Here is a 24,576-nt window from a genome sequence, read left to right on the forward strand (position 1 = left end):
CTGGGCTGTGAGGTCAGTTCCTTGATCATTAATATGGAAATTCTCATGACCATTGATCAACAACCATTGATCATAGACGATAGATCAATGGCCATGAGTACCATTCACAGAGAGTTATAGAATAGCTGCAATCACAGAAGAAAATGTGCAATGTACTGTTTATAAGGTTGGGAAAACCTGCAGTCAGCTGAGGCTGAAGAAGTCACTTGGATGAGTGATGAAACATTTCTCGAAACGCTACGTCCAGATGAACAAAATCAACCTATTCAATTTGTTACTTACAAATAAAGACGCTATCCAAGTTAGTTTTGTTATATGACAAAGTACATAAACCCGTAAATGAGACTTTGTCACACACAAACACACGATTTACTGCAGGTTGGACTGTGCTATGTTAAAAGACTTATAGCATACCTCTTTGTCCTGGAAGGATAACTGTGTCCACAGACATGAGCAAATATATGCCAGCAATGAATGGCTGCCTTTTTAGAAGTCCAACAGAAGGACAAAAACAAAAAAGTTTATTTTCAGGTTATCAATGTTTATATTCTTTGATGTTCTCAACCAGAAAGCAGTCTTGAAGAAACAACTGTTAAAACATCTTCTAATTTATTTTGTTTCATTATTAACTGAAAAGTTGATATATTTAACTCATTACTTACGGCCTAGAAGTCATTCTTAAAGTAAGTCCTGAGCAATCTCTATGGTGATCTGCAACAGGCAAATAAGAGGGGACTATGATATTTATACAGTTACGCTGCGATTAACATAAATGATCAGAGCCTAACCAATGTAGATTTTGGAGAAGATACTGATGTTTGGTGTTTTAAAAATCTGATCTTCTAATGTATCAGACAATTTCTTTTTCTTTCCAACACAAAACATAAACAAACACTCATTATGTGAAGTCCTTTATTTACTCATTCATGCGCTGCACTACTCTGCTCATATCAGCTGGTGTGTTTTTGGCATTTCAAACACAGGTGCTGCAACTGGCAAATTGCAGTGCACCATCTGGTGGACAAATATGCAAAATCAACACTTTTGTTTACTTTATAAATTTTTATTTATTGGTTGTTATAAATGTTGATAGAGAGGGATCAATAAATAGCCAATATTAATAATATCAATGGCCCAATATTATTAATATCAATAATTAAAAATAGTGGCCCATTGAAGTCAATGAACAAGTGACACAGAACAGCAGTTTCCTTGGCTTGCTTGGTTAGCTCAAATTGATCAGCCCAGGCTAGAAGGCCAGAGGCTAATAGTGTTCAAGAAAGTTGACAAATTTTTACCAAATTTAGGTGGTACCCAAGTTAGATACAACTTGTGTGACATAGAGAAGATGGACTGTAGTGCGTGAAAGTTTGTAATAACTCCTTTAGCAAGTTAGCAAGGAAAGCCTTCATAAAGAAGAGAAGGTGTCAAATCCAGTTTAATAAAACTGGCAAGTGGAAGCTCAGCTAAAACTTTAAGAATAGCATCTCTGAGAAATCACTTGGTTGAGCAAATGTGCACCGTTTAACCAACAGTTTTGCCTTGTCTCTTGTAGATATAAAAACTTTATAAACTATATATTTTAATACTTTTTTAAAATCTGTTTTTCTAAGTTCTTAACAGCTGATTTTTTTCCCAAAAGATATGTGGTCCTCTCATGACAAATTTTATACAATCTGATGCATTTACTGTAAATTAAAGAAAGTATGAAATGTTTAAGCTCAGTCCTAAACATGTTGAGGAGAAATGTTAATCCATGGGGAACATTTTTATGCAAAATAATATTTTTATTTTTGATCATTTATGTACAATTTGCCAGTAATGAAGTGTTATGTGTAGTGAAGTGTTTCCTTGCTTCTTTTGCTAAAGGAATGGTTCTAAAACAAATCCTGCACCTACTGTCATTGTCCACTAATGATAAATCATTTTGGGTAATATAGTAGATATTTATTTAACTATACAAGTAGGAAAATTTTATAGTTCTTCAGATAGGAAGGCGTGCAGAAAGGCAAAGGCATCCATGTAGAGTGAAGCTGAAGCATGTTATAGGAGGCCGTCAGCAGACAGGCAGCACAAAACAGTGTTTTGTGCACCTACTCCCCATTTCCTAGCAAAATATTAAGAAATGACTGGTGACTCAAGACTTTTGTACAATACTGTATTTAGGTTTGAGAGATTCACCAAAGGTTAAATGTAGAGAACCTACAACTGTGTGTTTGGTTGAAAAACAACAGAAAACTAATGTTAGAAATATCAGAAATGACTTTTATATACATCACCCAAAGCCTCTATAATCATAAATGGTAAATGTTCACGTTATTTTAAGTTGACAAGGGGTACCCGTCAGGGCTGTCCAATAAGTCCATTGTTATTCGCCCTGGCCATAGAGCCCCTCTCTATTACACTCAAAACCTTGCCATCAATTGCGGGTATCCATAGGATGGATAAAGAGCATAGAGTGTCCCTTTATGCAGATGATCTGTTAATGTATGTATCTGATCCTGTTTCATCTGTCCCCGACATTATTCACACCTTAAGCAGCTTTGGCTCCTTCTCTGGGTACAAACTGAACTTCAGTAAAAGCGAATGTTATCCTGTTAACGATCTGGCTCTTCAAATACAGAATAGTGCTGCACCTTTCAAAACAGCCAAAAATGGCTTCAAATACCTAGGCATAAATATAACAAGAGATCTGCATAATCTCTATGAAGAAAATTTCTGTCCGTTATTTGAAAAGGTCAAATCAGACTTAAAGAAATGGAAGCCACTTCATTTGTCGTTTGCAGGGAAGGTAAATTGTATAAAAATGAATATACTCCCAAAGTTTCTTTATCTTTTTCAGTGTATCCCACTTTACCTTCCAAAATCATTTTTTAAATCTATTGATAAAGCTCTGATCTCTTACCATATACATACCATTATACATACCATAATAGACCCATTTCTGTAATATACTTACATATCTATATTATTGTTAATATATATTGTAATATATCTATATCACTAAAGCACTTTTGGATGGATGCAAACTGCATTTCGTTGCCCTGTACCTGTGCATGTGCAATGACAATAAAGTTGAATTCTATTCTATTCTATCTCATTTATATGGGATGGGGAAAAACCAAGAATATGTCTGGATCAGTTACAGAGGCCTAAAGACCTAGGCGGCTTAGGACTTCCAAATTTCCGCCATTACTATTGGTCCTCAAATGTTCAAAAAAAATCATATACTGGCTCAATACCCCTGATGAAGACTGGTGCCAAATTGAAGCGGCATCTTGCATCGCCACCTCTCTTAGAGCCTTGTCAGGAGACAACTGAGGAAGCTTCGCCCCAGAAAGGCAGCAGGCCCAGACAAGGTGTGTCCTAGGATGCTAAAGGCATGTGCTGCTGAACTTGGGGAGCCGCTACAACGAGTCTTCAATTTCAGTCTGCGACTGGGGAGAGTGCCCGCCCTATGGAAGACATCCTGCATCGTCCCGGTCCCCAAAAAGAACCGGCCCAATGAGCTGAATGACTTCCGACCGGTGGCACTGACGTCACATCTTATGAAGACTCTAGAGCGGCTCTTCCTCAACCTCCTCCGACCACAGGTACAACATGCCCAGGACCCACTACAGTTTGCATACAAGGCGGGTGTCGGAGTGGAGGATGCCATCCTGTACCTCCTACACAGAGCCCACTCACACCTGGATGGGGGGAAAAGGCACGATCAGGATCCTGTTTCTTGACTTCTCCAGTGCCTTTAATACCATCCGGCCCTGTATGCTTCAGGAAAAACTGAACAGGATGGAGGTGGACCCCTGCCTGGTGGCTTGGATCTCCGACTACCTCACCGACAGACTACAGTACGTCAGGCTGAAGGACATCACGTCTGACACAGTGGTCAGCAGCACAGGAGCACCACAGGGAACTGTGCTGTCCCCTCTTCACCCTGTACACCTCTGACTTCTGCTACAACTCTGAATTATGCCACATTCAGAAGTTTGCAGACGACACGGCCATCATGGGGTGTATCTGGGATGATCAGGAAGAGGAGTACAGGAGTCTGGTGAGGAACTTTGTCGCATGGAGTCACACAAACCACCTGCAACTCAACACCTCAAAGACTAAGGAACTGGTTGTGGATTTCGGGAGGTCCAGACCAGGTCCACTGCCAGTTCAGATAGAGGGGGAGGAGGTGGAGGTGGTCAACACATACAAGTACCTCGGGCTGTGGGTGGACAACAAACTGGACTGGTCATGCAACACAGAGCACCTGTATAAAAAAGGCCAAAGCCGACTGTACTTCCTCAGGAGGCTGAGGTCTTTTAACATCTGCAGGAAGCTCCTGAGGATGTTTTACCAGTCAGTGGTTGCTGGAGTACTTTTCTATGCTGTGGTGTGCTGGGGGAGCAGCACAGCAAAGAAGGACTCATGCAGGCTAGAGAAACTGATCAGGAAGGCTGGCTCTGTGGTCGGCATGAAGCTGGACACTCTGGTGACAGTGGTAGAGAAAAGGACACTAAAGAAACTGCTGGACATTATGAACAATGCTGGGCATCCTCTGCACACGGTCGTAAACAATCAGAGGAGCCTATTCAGCAACAGGCTGCTTCTCCCAAAGTCAAAAACCAACAGACTTAAAAACTCCTTTGTCCCACACGCCATCAAACTGTTTAACTCCTCACTGGAGGGGAGAGGGAGGAGAAACAGGGGGACAAGGGAGGGCGGGAACAACTGAGCTGTAGGTGCTTTTCTACACTGTGCAATATTTGCAATATTTGTTTTTGTTTTGTCTTTTTTCTTATATTTGACTGTGCAATAATCACTGTGCAATATACTCACTCAAATGAGCAATCCTATTTATCCATATTGTATATTCTGTATCTATATATGTGTATATGTGTATATATGGTGTATTTATGCTTATATCCTTACTCTCATTCCCCTTAATGTATCTGTAACATGCAACTTCTGTCGGTGCTTTGCTACTGGAAACTGAATTTCCCGGAGGAACCCACCCGAGGGATTAATAAAGTTTAATCTAATCTAATCTAATATAGACGGTGTCTTGGCAAGTTTTCAGGATTTATCACACAAATTTGACCTCCCTCGGCCCAGCTTATTTAGATACTTCCAAGTTCGTCACTTCCTTCAGCATCACAACCCTGACTTTCCAAATATAACTCCACTTACTGCTCTAGATGATCTGTTGAAACTGACATTTAAGCCTAAAGGCCTAATCTCAAGAATTAGTAATTGTATAGCCTCCTTTCAGAATATAACAATGCCAAAGATCAAAGCAGACTGGGAGAATGAGCTGGGGATGGTTTTGGAGGAGGAGACCTGGGAGAGCGCCCTTTTAAGAGTAAACAACAGCACTTTCTGTGCCAAATTAATTAAACATCATGCAGTTCAGGATTCTACACCGCATTCATTACTCCAAGGCAAGACTAACCAAAATATTTCCAAACATAGAGATGCTGTGAGAGATGTAGAAATCCCTCTGCCGATTTAACACATATGTTTTGGTCATGTCCAACTTTAAAAGCCTACTGGTCAACAATTTTCAAAACATTGTCCGAGGCATTGAATGTTGAGCTTCAACCCAATGCAGTTATGGGCATATTTGGTGTCACAGAGAGAGGATATAGAACACTAAGGAAGAGCCATAAAAACATAATCACTTTCACTACACTGCTTGCACGCAGAAGGATACTTTTGCATTGGAAGTCAAAAAAGCCACCCAAAGCGGTTTTGTGGTTTAGTGACCTGACACAATTTATACAGTTGGAAAAGATAAAGTACGCTCTCAAGGGGTCGAAGGAGAGATTCTTTGCTGTTTGGGATACATTGCTAAAACATTTAGAGTAAATTAAAACCATATCCACCTGAAAGATGCTTGACAGCTGCCGTAAATCCTTTTTTTTTTTTTCTGTGATTGGGATTCATTTTGTGTAAACTATTCCCCTTTAAAGGCACATCTTCAAAAATGGTGAACTTCCTTGTACCTCATTTAAATTCACTTTATTCATTTATTTATTTTAATTTCTTTTTCCTTCTGGATCAGTGTCCAATATGTTCTTGGGGTGGAGTATATATATAAAGGAGCATTGTGGCCTTGCTATATCTATGTCTTTGTACTACATTGTTGATGCTCAATAAAAACAAAAAAAGAAATATCAGAAATGATATATACACTACACTACACTAGAAGAAGTTATTGCACTTGGTATAAAAGATTGCAACATTTTATTTCAGAGGTGAATGGTCTTAGTGTAGTATTTAAAATTACTTTTCAAACTCTGGATCTTTCCAGATTTTTACTGAATTACTGCTGCTTTAATTTGAGCTGCTTAATTTGAGCACATAATATATTTTTTTTATTACATTATATTTATGTTTCAAAAGGACTCACCTTTGAAAGCACTAATATCTCCGTAATGAATCTGCAGTACAAAGTAGGACATTCCTGAACTTCTTCCAACTTTAAAGCCAACATCTGATAAAATACAGAGAATAGTGGTTAACAATGGACATAAGACCTCATGAATATAAACAGTAAAAGAAGAAGAGGGAAAAAAATGAGTAGCATACACTACATAATATTATACATAAAACCTACAGATTCTTCTTTTAACATAAATGTCAAAAATAAAACTCCACCCCCTTTCACTGCAGCAGTTCAATACAGAAAAAGTCATAGACATACCTTTGGGTAATTTGGTAGGTGGTGCATTTCGAGCCCAGGCATACATAATTGCTGCTTCATCCTCACAAGTGCCTTGCACACTGCCACAGTCCCTTAATGAATTACCACAAAACAGTGAATCCCAAAGGCAGTTACAGAACAAAACAAACAACTATCTCCAGTTTAGCCATTTGCTGTGGAGCAAGCATATAGAGGCATTTACATAACGAAAGACAAACGCACAAGCAAATAATATTACAAATATTACAATACGAGAATATTTGTCATTAAGAACTCAATAGTAAGACTAAGTCAAGGACAGGTTGACCATTTGTCATTGAGCAATTCTACGGCCAAATTACAGTTGTATAGCATCAAATCAAAAGAACCATGTTGCATCAGCTGCACCCTTTCGGGTCGCCACAGTGAATGACCAGGCTCCATCTCATCATGGCATATGTCTAGCATCCCCCTCCCACACCAACCTTCTACATATCCTCCTTCAGTACATCCATTCAAAACTTCTCTGTGTTCTTCTGCTTTTTCTTCTGCTTATCAAATTCATATTCATGCAACATATTCAAGAATTTTTGTCCAGTATATCCACCATCTCTTTACTGCACACTTCAAAAATAACTAAGCTTTGCCTCTCTCTCATTGGATCTTGCAGCATCTGCTTGCAGTCAGCATACATTATGTATTCAGTGTAGCTATAAGGTAAATTTACAGTGACATTAAGAAAGACATAACCTAATAGAAAATTGTCCAATAGAATTTGTATGTTTTTTAGTTTGTGAATACATGTTGCTTTTCATATGTACCTTAAGCAAAAACAGCAGTCAAAACCACTGCTAAGCATTTTCACTTTGAAGTCATAGACGGTATATAACTACCAGGATGAAACTACATTGTCAGAATTAGTAACAAGGTTTAGTTTAGTTATTTGAAAAAATATTCAAGCCAAGGACTCAATTGATCTACAGTTCATTTTATTAGAGCACCTGTCATAAAGATAGGAAAATGTTATCAATCTGTCAAAAACTTACTTAAAATAAAAACATTAATTTCTTAGTTTTTTAAGGCAAAGTCTTGACACAGAGTGAAGTCTAGTTTTTATACCCAAATTTGAGCCAGCACACAGGATTTCTCTGAGAATAACTATAATTTGGCATCATATGCTTTACTACTTTTTCCTTGCTATTTTTGGAAATAGTAACATTTAAAAATTCATGGATAACAAGAATAATTACAGTTTAACACTAAAAACATAATTTATGTTAAAAATCCTGTGCACACAGGTTCTTAATAGATGCACCTAGGGTATAAATTTTTTTAAAAAAGTGTGCATATGAGACAAATATGTAAGAGAGCTTTCTTCCATTTGTACAACATCTCAAAAATTAGAAATCTCACATTAATGCTGAAAAACCTAATCACTGCTAAAGGGTTTCTCACAGTAATGTTTACAATTCTGTGGAAACGGGGAAGCCTGAACCAGCAACAGTTGTCATCACTCACAGAAAGGGGCACAAGCGTGCTACTGAGGAGGGGCTGAGCTACCAGCTGACATGCAACACTGTAGGTGAGGCATTGTCACTGTGTCTGCAGGGAAAGGTATCACCTGCCTAACCTGGCTCATTTGGCCTGCAGGCTGAGAATTTACAATTATTTAAGAAGAATACTCATTTTTTATTGATTGTAACATTTGAACATTGTTGGAGTCACCTTCTTGGTGAACAGCAATGAAATACAATAATGAAAACAACTGACATGGTACCTTGAACATCTAACATGCTAACTGGGAGTTATACCTGAGACAGTAAAAAAAATACTTTTGTGTGCAGAGAGAGAATGTTTTTGTGCTTGAGAGACCTCTTGGACTGACAACCTGAATAGAGCTTAAGTGGGGCCTCTTAGGTGGAAACATATCAGGTAAAATAGCGTATCCCTGCCAGTGGAGCCCCTTTAGGGACTGAGGCTTCCTCATTCTGAGGGTCGGGTGCCTCTAGGTGCCCAAAGGGGGACACAGAGACCACTCCCTTGCTGGTGGTGCATATACAGCTAGAAGGGGTACTACTCTCGTGCCAATGGGCAGAGAAATGGCAGGCCTGTGAGAGCTAGGTGCAAGTTTGGGATTCATATTACATTTGAAGATGATGCTTGCTTAAGTCATTTTTTTATGCTGCATTTACATTTCCACAGTCAGTGGTTGTGGGTAACTAAAATAAAAAGCTATTATTGGTGCACTAAACAAAACTAGATTTGATCTGTGCTGATGTTCACAGCTAGCCATTATTTTAATAATGGTTAAGTATTTAAATAAGAATATAGTCTAAGATTACAGTTTTTTCCATTACAACTGTTGCTGGGTTTCAAAAATGGTGGTTTTGATTTTTCATGAATAAGATGCTCTCGTGACTCATTAAGTGGCGACACTGACCAGCCAATTGGTGGCATGCAGTCTGACGACGTCACATTTTAGTACCTGCTCTGATCACTTTAAAAACCCAGCTGAGCAGATAGTATTTCAGTACCTGGTACTATGACCTAATAGAAACCCCTGAAAAGCATGGAGAACTGTGGCAAATCTATTCGAGTAGGTAATAATAAAAAAGAGGCTTAACTTGCACTTCTTACGCAAGGTCCTTTTTTTTGTTCCTGGGTCCTGGCTTTTTTCCTAACAACAAAAACACTAACAAAATTAATTTAAAGTTGGGCATTACCAAAAGCTGTTGGTGGACACAGGGGTCTGACAGCCAAACAGCAGCATGTGATGGACTGTATCCATACTGGCAAGAGGTATGAAGTCCACTGAAGAGAAAAACACTGGTTAAAAATTTCAACTTCAAATTGACAGTGAAGTTCACACATAACAAATCGCCTTATCGACTAACAGCCTGATTCTTTGAAAATACATCAGACTGGTCAATTGGAGAAAGATCATCACCACCCTCTAATTAATTTAAAGCTAGCAATGACTTAGTTCCCTGAAAAATGTTTCAAAATATGAAATTTTATCAAATTTTTTTAGTGAAATTAATAAAATATTATATTGTGAAAAGAAATTTACACAGGAGATATACAAAAGGTAATCATGGTGACACCATGTGATAGCAATGATGCCTTTAAAATTTCCATTTCAACTGTTGATATAAATTGAACTTGTCATTATTACTTTGTATCCAGCTTATAGGTCAGCTAGAAACATTTTTTTCTGTAATTGCCAATCACTGTAGGTTTTATAATATATAATAAATTAATAAAAGATAAAACTCACCAATATATGCATCTTGCCTAGTTGGAACTGGAAATGCCATGCAAAGGTAAGTGTCCGACTGAAATATTAAGGAAAACAATGACATCAATGAGTCCTAAATGGAGAAAACAAATAAACAAACACGTACACACACACTAGTTAATACCCCTTGGCTTCAGCAGATCCCAGGAGGGATATCCAAGATTTCCGTCCAGGAAAGCGCAGTCTTAGAGCCTCTACTAGACAGGACCCTGACTAGTATCTAGGACTGCACTCTGGGGTCTGCTGAAGCCACTCACCTAGTTTGGGGGGTCACTGCCCCACAGAGGTCACTGTGCTCATGGGGACCAATGTTGTTTTAACACTCCACATCTCTCGAACTTCTTGTGTTACTTCTTCTTGATGTTGCTATTAGGGCTGGGCGATATATCGAGTTTTTAAAAAATATCGATATATTTTTATACGAGATATAAGGTGTGACAATATCCTTTATATCGATATAGTCTATGTTACGTTATAATTATACTTGTGGAGCCGCAAGTTTGCCTCTCTTTCGTCCACTTTTGTCTTTACGCAACGTTACTCGGCCTCGCCCCTCCTTCACTGAACACAGCTCCCCCTCCTCCCCCATCGCTTCACCTGCAGGAAGCAACAAGATGTTAACGGAGATTTGCCATGTCAGGGTTACTGCACATCGCCCCGTGCGTGGGGCTGGACGCCGTCAACGTGTTAGCTAGCTAACCACGCTAACGCCATGCAGCCCAGAGGCGCTGCACAGCCTAAAATCCTTGCATTTTCTCAAAAGTTGACAGCGCGCCTTATGTATGAATTCTGTTTGTGCTTGATGGCCGCGAACCGATTTTATGTGGTACACAGCGCTCAGCAATCTGTCAAAAATGTTTTAGTACGACTTTGGTAAGCTACGGTGCTGCACCGCTTGATGGATTGTCAGAGCATTACGGCTACCGAGGAGCCTTCGCGGAGTGATACGTACTGTGCTTCAACGTAATATTACCCTACTGTGTATAAGGACTATAAATGGCACCTGTTAAGAGACGTGGTTACGAAGAGGATTTCAAACTCAATGCTGTCAGTCACACAGTAGAAGTTGGGAACAGAGCAGCTGTGAAATCTGTCTTTGTTACTATGCTCAGCGTCTTTTAGTTTACATTTTGACTGCACAATTGTGAGCTTTTTGTTATGCACAAAAACAACATTGTTTTCTTTTATTTATGGAGCATGATTATTTAATAAATGCTCATAATTTATTTTTGAGTAAATCTTATGTACATCTATGCTCTATGTTAATAAAAGTGCCTGTGTGACATCTGGGACACAGCTTTGACTAAGAACTAGAGATGGCACGATACCACTTTTTTATGTCCAATACCGATACCGATATCATAAATTTGGATATCTGCCGATACCGATATGAATCCGATATAGTGTTTTTTAATCAACAAAACTGTTTTTTAAATATCTTGCTGCATTTTGTATAAGTTCATACTCAAGTTTAAAACAACAACTACACTAAAGCTATTCTGTTATACCTGTATCCAAAAAAATATTTCATAGTTCAGCAATACTGATCAATCTAATAAACTTAAACCTACACCATCCTCCCTATTTAAAGAGTACTTAGCATATATATTAAGCAACCTAACTAATAGGGTTCCAACTCCCAGCAACAACAAAAATAAATAAATAAAAAATAGGGAACCACCCCTCACGCTCCACCTCATGATGCTTAATCGACGTAATCAACCTTAATTTGATGCAGTGTGGAAAAAAAAATGCACAGAAATCAATTATTTTTCAAGAAATATTAAATAGATTCAACATCTTTCTTCAACAAAATTGCAGACTGCACAGATGGTACCTTCACAAAGGAAAAAGTACTATATATACTAGGGTATATATATATATATTAGACTTAATAGTTACTATATACAGTAATGGACTTCTATTCATTTTGCATCAAATTAAAACTTTGGCTGTCAGATAATTATTTATTAAAAGCTAGACATTTTAAATGAGAATAAGAAAGAAAAGTATGTCTTTGTGCCCGCTTTTCCCTGTTAATGCCCTATCGGCCCCCCTGGCTAAACTTTGCTAGATCCGCCCCTGCACAGTTACCAGCCGTCAGCTATGTAGAAAAAGATCCTCGAGTAGAAAGTAATATTAAATAAATTCTAACAACAGCTTATAGAGCTTAAACGTGCTGCTGTTGTTCAGCCGCTGGTTTCCTCTTTCTGGTGCAAAGTGGGCCAAAAGCAAACAAGAGAGACGTACTCCCGACAGAAAAGCCGATCAGCTGATCGTTAAGCAGTTTCATGATTGAAGTAGCAGCAAGAAGAGGCAGTCGTTTGTTAAGCTTAACGCAGGAATGCTTTACAAACATTCAGAGATGGACTTACACACTTGCTTTACTTCTCTCGGGGATAACTTTGTCGGAGATGAAATGCCGGGTTGCTAGCGAAGCTCCACATGCTATCCAGACCACCGACAGGTCCCGCATGCCACAGCCGCTCTATCACGTGATGCATACTGCGCCGACGTGCTAACGTTCTGAGGTGAGTTACGGCGTGTTGCAAGTTTTGTGAGGTGCTTTCGTGATATTTAATGGATCGGATTACATTTTTTATTTTTCTCCGATATCCGATCCAGTAATTTAGGTCAGTATCGGACCGATACCGATACGTAATATCGGATCGGTCCATCTCTACTAAGAACTCTCTTTTTGTTCTTACTTTATGGCTTAAAAAAAAAAAAAAAAAAAAATCGAGATATATATCTTATATCGCCGTCCAGGTAAAAAATATCGAGATATGAATTTTGGGTCATATCGCCCAGCCCTAGTTGCTATTAGAGCAGGGCGATATGGCCAAAAATATTTATCACGATATATTTTTGAAAATTTGCGATAACGATATAACTGACGATATAATTGATGTGAGACAAAATACAACTCCACAACAAAAAAAAATGCCATCCGTTTATTTTCACTTAAACAAGCAGCCGTTTTTTAGATGCATTAAAGCTATATAGAAATGTAACAGTGCAAATGCAAATTCCTTGCTGAAAGTTTAACCAAAAGGCATTTCCAGTAGAAATGGGCTGAGATATCCTGAGCATAACCATGTATAATATCCACTGAAGTTAAAAAGAGGTGCTTTGCAACATTAAACTGCAGTGTGCCAAATAAAAAAATCAAATATGTATTTTTCGGACTATAAGGTGCACGGGATTATAAGACACATTAAGTGAAACAAAGCAGTCAGATAAATCAAACTTCATTCAACTCATTCTTCTTGTTTCCTCCACTTCTGTACCTTTGATTCATTAATGCTGTATTCTATCACAGCTGCTCTATTCCCATGTTGTTGCAGTATATTAATGACTAACCTTGTATTGTGGATGGATTATCTCAGTTGTTCTCCTAACTGAAGTTTGGTCCGTTTACAGCATCCTGCCATGCGATTGCATTTGTCTCTAACCATCAGGAACCTTCACGTTAACTTTTATCGAGTGGAAAAGCGTTAGCGTTCATCCTCTAGCTTCACTGTTTATGTTATGCTAACATAGCTGTGTCGCTAGCGATCACGCAGCACATCATTATATACCACCTAGCCCAACTTCAGTAACCTTACAAACGTCACTGCTGTTTAGTTTTCTGTCTTCATTTATGTTGGAAGTGATAGCAGAGCTGTACATTTGAATTTTTTCAGAAATCTCTCAGTCAGAACATGCTATATCATGCTTAGGTAGCGAGCTAACTTCCGCTAACTTCTAACTCCGTTAAATGTAATAAATTCTGTTTTCATGGATGCCTGGATGTTAAACTTCATAGTTACACCTGGCAAAGCAGCAATGCTGATCGTTTTATTAAAGATGAAAGAATTTAGACAGTTTTTAACTCTCAGTGATGCTGCAGTGTTTGTTTGACTTTGGGACTTGAAAGGGATGGAGTTTAGGACCAGTGTTGCCAACTCCTCAGTAAGGAAAATCGCTATTGGTTGTCCTAAAAGTCGCTAGAAGTCGCTAAATGACGTCATCACCTAATTTGCATAATTGGTCATGCTAATCTAATTGTAACCTATGTTGTTGGAGAGAGAAATAACATCGTGGAAGAGACACAAAGTGAGTAAAAAACGTTCTAAATGCATTTAGAGTTTATTTAGAACTACAAATTAAATTTCTTTTAGCAATTTTTTTTTTTTTTAATGTCACAATTCCAACCCTGCTCCTTTACCCGGGCTTGGACCGGCAAAAGTGACCTGAAATAGGCACTCTGGTGGAGTTACTTTGTGTGTGTGTGTGTTTATAAGTAGTTTTAAACCTTGTGATCCACAAAACAGCATAAGAGTAAAAGAGTAAAAGAAGAACTGACTGCGTTGCAGCACCCGCTGCTTGTTGAAAGTAAAAGCGATACGTGCTTTCACGTCTTTTTTTAGAAAAAAAGTCGCTAAGGGGTCTGAAAACTCGCTAAATATAGCGACAAAGTCGCTAAATTGGCAACACTGTTTAGGACCCAGATTACTCCCAGATTTACGAATGCCTTAGTCCAACAAATACGGCAATAACGACGGCCCGCTTGCATGTTCTACCAAAAAAAAAAAAAAAAGAAAGTGCTTTGGTGGGTATCTGACGGACAAACACCAAACCAGTTCTACACCACTGAAGTGGCACCATTTTTACAAAGCCATTCTGGCTCATCCGTTTCACTCAACGATGCGCTTTCTCCCTTCTCATTCTCCGCTGCCGCTATGCTTTTTCGGCCATGTGCGTATGGAAAGAAAGGCACTGTGCATGCACGTTTTATCCATATTCCATTGCGATACTTCATTTTCTTATCGTTGCCTAACATTATACTGGTATTACTGTGAACAGTATAAGATGGCCCAGCCCTAGTTGCTATCACTTTGTATCTATCACTACGGCCTTTTTCCTCTGCTTATCCACCACTGCTATGTCTGGTTGGTTAGTCAACTACTAGTTTCTCCATCTGCATCTGGTCTCACAAGATCTTACTTTTGTCATTCTCACCACCTTTACACAGCCATACTCAGCACAGATGTTCCTGTATGCCCTGTCTGAAACAATCTTGCACCCTATATTTATATGCCAGATTGTTTCAGGGTCATCTTTGACCCTGCATCTGGGGATCCTGTCTCTATAGATCTTGTGCTTAGAGCTTGTTCCCATTGCTGCCATGAGTCATGCGTCTGAGCCATCTTTCAGTCCAACCTTCTCCAACCATTGGTAAGAATTTTCTATATCAGCCACCTTTCCTGTCTATTGGTAGTGCATGCTGTGCAGGGCAGTTTCTGTTCTTCCTCAGGTTTCTGTTGCCCGGGGCATTTACTAAGCACACGATGAGTTGCAGCCATCTTCCAGATGTACTCATGCATTTTGTTTTTTCACCCTGGATAGTGATAATGGCTCTGACACTCACTAGTCCTTGGCCTCCTTTCCACTTAGTGTGCAGTCTCAGGGTGCTGGACTTGGGGCGAAGCCTTTCAAGGCTTGATCAACCTCCATTGTTGCAGAACAGCTTTAAATTGTTAACCCATTTTGAGTTCCGTGAAAAAGTTTTTGGGTAACCTTACCTTTTGGGTTTGTTGGGTTTTTTTTGTTGTTCTTGTTGTTTTTTTGTTGTTGTTTTTTTACCTGTGGCAGTTAACCTTTGTATCATTTTAAACTATTTATTGGACTAGAACAACTTGAATTGTAGTAAATAACTGGAAAAATTGGGGTGTTCTAAAACGCTGACCAACTGTGTAAATAAAATTGAGTTGAATTTAACTGAATTCAAATCAATCCCAGTGAAAATCTGTGAGGTAAACTATAGACCAAAGGCCATGCCAGAAGACCATTACATCTGGAGGAACTTCTTTGAGATTGCCTAAATAAGGATGGGCTGGCATTGCTTATGAGATGAGGCCTGGCTCCAGGGTGGGGCACCCTATCCGGGGCAGAGTGAACTGTTCCTTGATGTTCTACTCTTCTAAATCCCTCTTTGTCTGGTCCCTCACCCAGAACCAATTTGCCATGGGAGACCCTACCAAGCGGCAAAGGCCTCCAGACAACATAGCCCCTGGGATCCCTGGGACACACAAACCCCTCCAGCACCAGCAGGTACCAATTCGCGGAGAAGCTATTCTATTCCATTCTATTTTAATTCTAAGCCTTCTTCTTCAAAGGTGTCTTCCTTTAAATGCATTATAGATCTTATACGTAATAAGTATTTCAAGGATTATTGTCGCAGTGGTATATATGCACTCACTGGTTTCAGTGATACTGTTAATAGGGATGGTGCATAGCGCAGTGTTTACATTTGTATACGTCTCCTCTGATGAGACATTGTGAGTGAGTTGGGGCAGTTGTGCTCTTGGTTGGGTGACTACTTTTAGTCTGGCCACATTGTCAGCTCAGTAGATGCATCGCAGGTGGCTATGTATCATCTAGTATGCCTTAATCAGTATTTTAAAAATAAATAAATAAATAAAACCCTTTCACTCTGAGGGGGGGTGATATGTTTCTCAAGCATGGGTGCTCTACCAGATGCCTGGAAGTTTGAGGCTTTGGCACAGTACTAATTGTGTAATTCTTGATAATGACCTTTGTTGTGCCTGAAATCTGCTTGAGCCAATCTTCCAGTTTCGGGGTTAGAGCCCTCAATTCTTCTATTATTAAGGAACACTGTGGATTTTACCTTCCAGATCTGCTTCAGTTATTCACTCAACCCTGGCACTTCTCTATTTTCTTATGTTCCTTCTGGCTGATGTTGCTGTCCCTTGGGACTACCACATGTATCACAACTGTGGTCTTCTATTCCTTGTCAACCAACACTGTGTCTGGTTGGTGGCCAACCAGATCTGCCTGTCTGGAAGCCCTTCAGGACCTTAGCCCCATTATTCTCAACCACCTTTAGTGATGTATCCCATTAGGGGATACATCTGTTGTCTCTGGGGCAAAATTTCTCTCTTGGCTCTTGATGAAGGCAGTCGCACTTTCTCCTTCTCCCTCTCCCTTATCTTTCACGCTTGGCATCTCATGTCTTTTGTATAGTCTCGCGTATTCTCTATCCCTAAGAGAGTCTCCCAGACTCTCTAAAAACCTAAAGAAGAATTATGGATTTGCTCAACTGGTCCCTTAATGGAACTGACAACTCCTAGGCTTGGGAGAGCCTAATTGTCCTGCAGAGACGTTTGCTGCCGGATACTCGATGGTCGGTTGCGTCGTGTGTCTTGTGACACTCTCGATGGAGGACATTGAATGAGATCTACCAATTCGGAACTATAATAACAGAGTTCTGGTTGATTGGAGCTGTCTCGGACCTGGCTTATCGAAGAACAAGAAGTGGCTACATATTTTCACACAACTGAGAACTTCTCAGTTGATGTGATGCATGATGTTTTGGAAGGAGTGGCCCAGTACGAACTGAAGTTATTGTTTTTGTATTTAAAAGAACAACATCTTACATTGGGAGAACTGAATTTGAGAATACAAAGTTTTGATTATGGATTCATGGAGAAAAACAATAGGCCAGTAGCTGTGAATTTAGGTGGAGAGTCTAATGATCTGGGACTGAATGCTATTCAGACATGGTGCTTACTGAGGAATGTTCCCCTCATGTTTGGAGATTTGGTAACCTCTACTGACCAACATTGGGACCTACTACTTTTATTACTACAGATAGGAGAAAATACAATGTTAACTATGTTATCTCAAGGTATGTGTGTATATTTAAAACATTTGATTGTGGAACACCACAAACTGTTCAAGATGTTGTATCCCCAGAAAAAACTTTTACCAAAGCACCATTTTCTTATCCATTATCCTCGCTGCATCCAAAAAAATAGGGCTTGTACTTCATAGTTGGTGCATGTGCTATGAAGGTAAGCACAATTTTTTCAAGAAACAGCTCAAATCATTCAAAAATATCACCAAAACGCTGGCCAAAAAACACCAGGATTATATGGCATACATTTGGCAATCTTCAACAACCTTTAGTCGGTTAGACATTGGTCCAGGAAAAATGGTGTCTTTAGATATGGTAAAAGGAGGTTCTGGAATTGCAATAGCAATGCAAATGTTCAAGATGGCGCTGGAGTGACGGCAGCCTTTCCAAGTAGCTCTGCAACACCGCACCTTTTTGTTAACTTTAACTTTTTAGACTAGGCTTTTCAAACTTTTTTTCACCTTCCTCTACTTATACCTCTTAGATATAGCGATACAAGATGGATAATGCACTTTTTAAAACTTCTGGAACCAGTTCCTTCATCTATTCGAGAGCGGAGCTGCTGGCACTAAAAACAAAGGGACAGACCGGCATGCGACACAACATCCCGGCCGAGCTAAAGAGGAGCTACAGAGGCTGCAAAGCTGGAGCGAGGAGAGCGGATCACCGGAGGCGATTCAAACCATCAATCCCGACAGTGATCATGGGCAACGTGAACTTGTTACAGAATAAGATTGACGAACTGTGCGCTCTGAACAACCACAGACTATACCGTGAGTGCAGCTTGTTTATCTTCACGGAGACGTGGCTAACCGAGCTAACGCCGCAGGCTAACGTAGACCTATGCGGTTTCACACCCGTGAGAGCCGATAGGGACACGCAGGCCAGCGGAAAAAGCAGAGGTGGGGGACTCATTGTCTACGTTAACAACAGATACTGTAACCCTGGACACGTCTCCGTTAAAGTTTCGGTATGCCGTCCGGACCTGGAGCTGCTAGCTGTTAGCTTGCGGCCATATTATCTACCTCGGGAGTTCAGTCATGTGATCTGTGTGTGTGTTTACATCCCTCCAAGGGCCGACGCAACAGCTGCCTGTGAGAAAAATACACACAGTCACAGCAAGACTTCAGACACAAAACCCCGAGGCTTTCATTATTATATCTGGAGACTTTAACCATGCCACACTGGACTCTACTCTGGCTGCTTTGAACCAGTTTGTGAATTGTCCCACAAGAAGCAACAGGACAATTGACCTACTGTATGCTAATGTGAGAGATGCATACAGAGCCACCCCCCTCCCCCCACTAGGGAAGTCAGACCACAACCTGGTTTACCTACAGCCACAATACACACCCCTCGTCCAAAGGCAGCCGGTCACAACGCGCTCCATCCGGAGATGGACCCCAGAAAAGGAGGATGCTCTGAGGGACTGTTATGACACCACAGACTGGGATGTGCTCCTGAGCCCACATGGTGAGGACATAGAGGGGGCGACACACTGTCTTACAGACTACCTCAACTTTTGTGTGGACACGGTCGCCCCTGCTAAGACGGTACGGTGTTATCCTAATAACAAACCGTGGGTAACACAGGAAGTCAAAGCTGTCCTCAACATGAAGAAGAAGGCTTTCAGGAGCAAAGTGAAGGAGGAGATGAAGGCAGCACAGCGGGAGGTGAAACGCTGCCTGAGGGAAGCAAAGGACACCTACAGGAGGAAGGTGGAGCAGAAGTTGGAGAGGAACAATATGAGGGAGGTCTGGAATGGTGTGAAAACCATCACAGGCCACAACACCAAGAAAAGCACAGTGGGGGGGACTGTGGAGAAGGCAAACGAACTCAACAACTTCTTCAACAGGTTTGACCAGCCCACAACCCCCCCACCCTCACCTTCACTACAGAGTCCAATCCCCACTCTCCTACCTCCCTCGCTTCCCCCCCTTCCTGACACCATGACACCCCCCTCCTCCAATCCCTCTCTCAGCAGCAAGACATCTCCCCCCCTCCCCTCTTCCCAAACATCTCCCAGTGTCACAGTGGATCAGGTCAGGAGACAACTGAGGAAGCTTCGCCCCAGAAAGGCAGCAGGCCCAGACAAGGTGTGTCCTAGGATGCTAAAGGCGTGTGCTGCTGAACTTGGGGAGCCGCTACAACGAGTCTTCAACCTCAGTCTGCGACTGGGGAGAGTGCCCGCCCTATGGAAGACATCCTGCATCGTCCCGGTCCCCAAAAAGAACCGGCCCAATGAGCTGAATGACTTCCGACCGGTGGCACTGACGTCACATCTTATGAAGACTCTAGAGCGGCTCTTCCTCAACCTCCTCCGACCACAGGTACAACATGCCCAGGACCCACTACAGTTTGCATACAAGGCGGGTGTCGGAGTGGAGGATGCCATCCTGTACCTCCTACACAGAGCCCACTCACACCTGGATGGGGGAAAAGGCACGGTCAGGATCCTGTTTCTTGACTTTTCCAGTGCCTTTAATACCATCCGGCCCTGTATGCTTCAAGAAAAACTGAACAGGATGGAGGTGGACCCCTGCCTGGTGGCTTGGATCTCCGACTACCTCACCGACAGACCACAGTACGTCAGGCTGAAGGACATCACGTCTGACACAGTGGTCAGCAGCACAGGAGCACCACAGGGAACTGTGCTGTCCCCTCTTCTCTTCACCCTGTACACCTCTGACTTCTGCTACAACTCTGAATTATGCCACATTCAGAAGTTTGCAGACGACACAGCCATCATGGGGTGTATCTGGGATGATCAGGAAGAGGAGTACAGAAGTCTGGTGAGGAACTTTGTCGCATGGAGTCACACAAACCACCTGCAACTCAACACCTCAAAGACTAAGGAACTGGTTGTGGACTTCGGGAGGTCTAGACCAGGTCCACTGCCGGTTCAGATAGAGGGGGAGGAGGTGGAGGTGGTCAACAAGTACAAGTACCTCGGGCTGTGGGTGGACAATAAACTGGACTGGTCATGCAACACAGAGCACCTGTATAAAAAAGCCCAAAGCCGACTGTACTTCCTCAGGAGGCTGAGGTCTTTTAACATCTGCAGGAAGCTCCTGAGGATGTTTTACCAGTCGGTGGTTGCTGGAGTACTTTTCTATGCTGTGGTGTGCTGGGGGAGCAGCACAGCAAAGAAGGACTCATCCAGGCTGGAGAAACTGATCAGGAGGGCTAGCTCTGTGGTCGGCATGAAGCTGGACACTCTGGTGACAGTGGCAGAGAAAAGGACATTAAAGAAACTGATGGACATTATGGACAATGCCAGGCATCCTCTGCACACGGCCATTAACAACCAGAAGAGTCTGTTCAGTGACAGGTTGCTTCTCCCAAAGACAAGAACTAACAGACTTAAAAACTCCTTTGTCCCACACGCCATCAGACTGTTTAACTCCTCTCTGGAGGGGAGAGGGAGGGGGAACAGGAGGACAAAGGAGGGAACAACTAAGCTGTAGTGCCTCTTCACCTCACTGTGCAATACCTTTTGTGCAATACTTTTGTAAATAGTCAACGGTGCAATAGACTCAATACTTGAAATGTGCAATTCACTTGTATTTTTATTTTTATTCCTATTTATTCTATTTATCCCCTTCGTATATTTTATTTATATTGTCTCTGTATTTATATATATGTGTGTGTGTATAACTCTGTAACTTCTGTCGGTGCTGTGCTTTTTTGGAAATCGAATTTCCCAGAGGAACCCACCCGAGGGATTAATAAAGTTCTATCTTATCTTATCTTATCTTATCTTAACTGCCCAATAGAGTTCAAGTTATGAAAGTGAACTGGGCTAAACAGAATGGTATTGTTTACCGCCCGCATTTGGTTATTTGTGGCAAAGTAGTGTCTGAAATGCCTGTGTTTTACCAGATTGAGTCAGTTCTGATAATACATGAGAAACTGGTACTTCTCACTTTGCCATTATGTACAGTAGCCTTTCATGAACATTTCCACGCTTATGAGTTGACCAGGACAAAGCAAGATTTAGTTGTCTTTCATGTTGACAGCCTGCATTATCCCAGGCCTTTTGACATACAATTGTCGTATGGAGTGAATGACAACGCCCTCTTTGTGGTCCCATATGGCTTTCTCTGGTGAGCATCATAGCTACTGTCATTTGTAAGAGTTTGTTATGCTAATAAATGCTGTTACTGTAACCTGTATGTTTGTAGTTATTTTCATAATATAGGATAGATCACAGCCATTTAGAAATATAGCATCATATGATAAATATGAAAAAATAATGAAAATGAAATATTATTACACACTAGAGTGAACTTGGACTAAAAATAACTCTATAAAGTGAAATCATATTACTCTAAACAGTGTGAATAACCCTCAGTGTTAAATATTTTTACACATTTTGTTGTTAATTTTGACACTAAACTGAGTAGAATTAACACTAAAAAGTTAACACTGGCCATAGAGTAAATTTTACTCTAATTTTGAGTGGGACCAAATGTTATCTGAAGCAGAGTTAAAATCAACTCTGTAAGTGTAAAATTGACACTCTGTTTTTTACTGTGTAGCAAGGAGCAGACGGCTGAGTTTATTGAACTTCACTGAAACAACCCGCAAATTACCTTAAACACTTCAAGCTGACTAATCGCAAAAATAATTGGTGACTAGTCGACTATCGAAATAATTGTTTGTGGCAGCCCTAGTGCTGAGACGTTTTTTTTCTGTTCTCAAACTGATCTCCCTGTTGGAGCTCAGTCTGGGGGGAGTTCTTTTTCATCCTCATCTTTCCTCATGTTGTGCATTTTCCATTGTTATACCTCTCTGACCTGTCTTCCCCGTGTGATGTTTGTGTATGGTCGGAAGGGTAAGATGGTGCTGGCAAAGGTCACAAAAGCAGAAAGGTGATCATGTATCCATCCAGAGTTGTGCCAGAAACTTGTTAATGGCTACCAAAAGCATTTGGTTAACCTACAACTTGTTTAAGGACACTGAATATTACTGGGCGTATATATAAATATATTTGAGCCTGCATGTATTAAATGTGTGGACAAAGAAAAATCATGTTTTAAAAATTAAACTTGTGCACTAAATTCTTTTATTTTAAAGTCATTAACTATATAAGCTATACAATCATTCTACTTTATTTAAAAGAACAGGTCAAACAACTAATTATAAGCCCCAAATTACCATGGCATTCATACCCTTGATAAGTGCGCATAAACTTCTGAAACAAACAACTGATAGATAGGGCTGTTCGATATAACGATATATATTGGATGACGATATAAAAACATCTATCGTTTCATTTTACGCTATCGTTTGCTTCATGGTGTCGCAAAATAAACTGTTCACGGCAATATTTTTTCATCGTTTTGATGGTCACTGTAGTGGCTATATTAATTTCTTAAAGTTCTTTCTTTCTCTTATATTTAATATAACCACACTATGGACGGACAAGCACAACAAGTTAGCAACAACGACCGTAAAACCACCGCATGTCCGCTTGTTTATTTTCCACATAAACCTTTCACAATAAAGCTCAAGATCCTGTTGAGACTTTTCAAAATAAACTGAATCACGTGAAAGAGTATGAAGAGTGTTTACAGATGAGACGCAAAAAAGAGCCGCCAGGTGCTAAAAAATAAACCTTAGAGTCAAATGTTAGAACAGGCTTTTCCCTGCAGCACGCCGTGTAATAAATACTCACAAAGAAAACGGCGGCCATTACAACTTATCAGAATCAGAATCAGAATCAGAATGGGTTTATTGCCAGATGTTGAGGTTTACAACATTAGGAAATTGCTGCGGTGCTTCAGTGCAAACAATAAGAATTAAAGTGCTATGTAGAAAGAAAGATATGTGCATGAGATATACATGAGATATATACATGAGAATAAGAATTATGAGTGCTACGTAGAAAGATATATACATGAGTGCAGGTGGTGATCAGTGCCAGACATGAAATGATGCAGTGACACAGCGTAGGGTCATGTGTTAGTGGCGGGGACAGTCATGTGGTTATTGTTCATGTGTCCAACAGCAGAGGGGAAGAAACTGTTCTTGTGGCGAGAGGTTCTGGTGCGAATGGACCGGAGCCTCCTGCCTGAGGGGAGCAGGTCAAACAGACTGTGTCCAGGGTGAGAAGGGTCAGCTGAGATCCGGGCTGCACGCCGCAGTGTCCTGGAGGTGTACAGGTCCTGCAGAGATGGGAGTCTGCAGCCAATCACCTTCTCAGCAGAGCGCACAACACGCTGCAGTCTCTGTTTGTCCCTGATAGTGGCTCCAGCGTACCACACGGTGATGGAGGAGGTGAGGATGGACTCGATGATTGCAGTGTAGAATTGCATCATCGTCCGTGTTGGCAGGTTGAATTTCTTCAGCTGCCTCAGGAAGTACATCCTCTGCTGGGCTTTCTTGATGACGGAGGTGATGGTGGGCTCCCACTTCAGGTCCTGGGTGATGGTGGTACCCAGGAAGCGGAATGAGTCCACAGAGGTGATGGGGGTGTCAGTCAGGATGATGGGGGGGAGTGGGGCTGTGTGCTTCCTGAAGTCCACAATAATCTCCACTGTCTTCTGGGCATTCAGCACCAGGTTGTTGTGGCTGCACCAGGACACCAGACGTTCAACCTCCCTCCTGTAGGCAGACTCATCCCCGTCAGAGATGAGCCCAATGACGGTGGTGTCATCTGCGAACTTGATTAGCTTGACAGACTGGTGGGTGGAGGTGCAGCAGTTGGTGTACAGGGAGAAGAGCAGAGGAGAAAGAACACAGCCCTGAGGGGAGCCGGTGCTGATGGTCCGGGAGTCCGAGACATTCTTCCCCAGCCTCACGTGCTGCTTCCTGTCCGTCAGGAAGTCAGTGATCCACCGGCAGATGGGATCAGGCACATTCATCTGGGAAAGCTTGCCTCGGAGATGGTCTGGAAGG

At 41.2% G+C, this 24,576-nt stretch overlaps 1 protein-coding gene across 3 annotated transcripts in view; it reads right to left on the reverse strand.

Annotated features, from left to right (window-relative positions):
• pam (peptidylglycine alpha-amidating monooxygenase) overlaps positions 1 to 24,576 on the reverse strand; it is a 63,712-nt gene that overhangs the window by 23,410 nt on the left and 15,726 nt on the right. For all 3 annotated transcript variants that reach the window (XM_085360059.1, XM_085360057.1, XM_085360058.1), the window contains exons 4-9: positions 9,951 to 10,008; positions 9,397 to 9,484; positions 6,695 to 6,786; positions 6,401 to 6,484; positions 663 to 711; positions 415 to 482 (exon numbers count right to left, since the gene is read on the reverse strand). In XM_085360059.1, the coding sequence (XP_085216185.1) occupies positions 415 to 482; positions 663 to 711; positions 6,401 to 6,484; positions 6,695 to 6,786; positions 9,397 to 9,484; positions 9,951 to 10,008 (439 nt within the window). The remainder of the gene's footprint in view (positions 1 to 414; positions 483 to 662; positions 712 to 6,400; positions 6,485 to 6,694; positions 6,787 to 9,396; positions 9,485 to 9,950; positions 10,009 to 24,576) is intronic.

Source organism: Diplotaxodon limnothrissa, linkage group LG7 (genome assembly GCF_057381915.1).
Source record: "Diplotaxodon limnothrissa isolate DT_005_m linkage group LG7, D_limnothrissa_male_GT1.1, whole genome shotgun sequence".
Taxonomy (NCBI): domain Eukaryota; kingdom Metazoa; phylum Chordata; class Actinopteri; order Cichliformes; family Cichlidae; genus Diplotaxodon; species Diplotaxodon limnothrissa.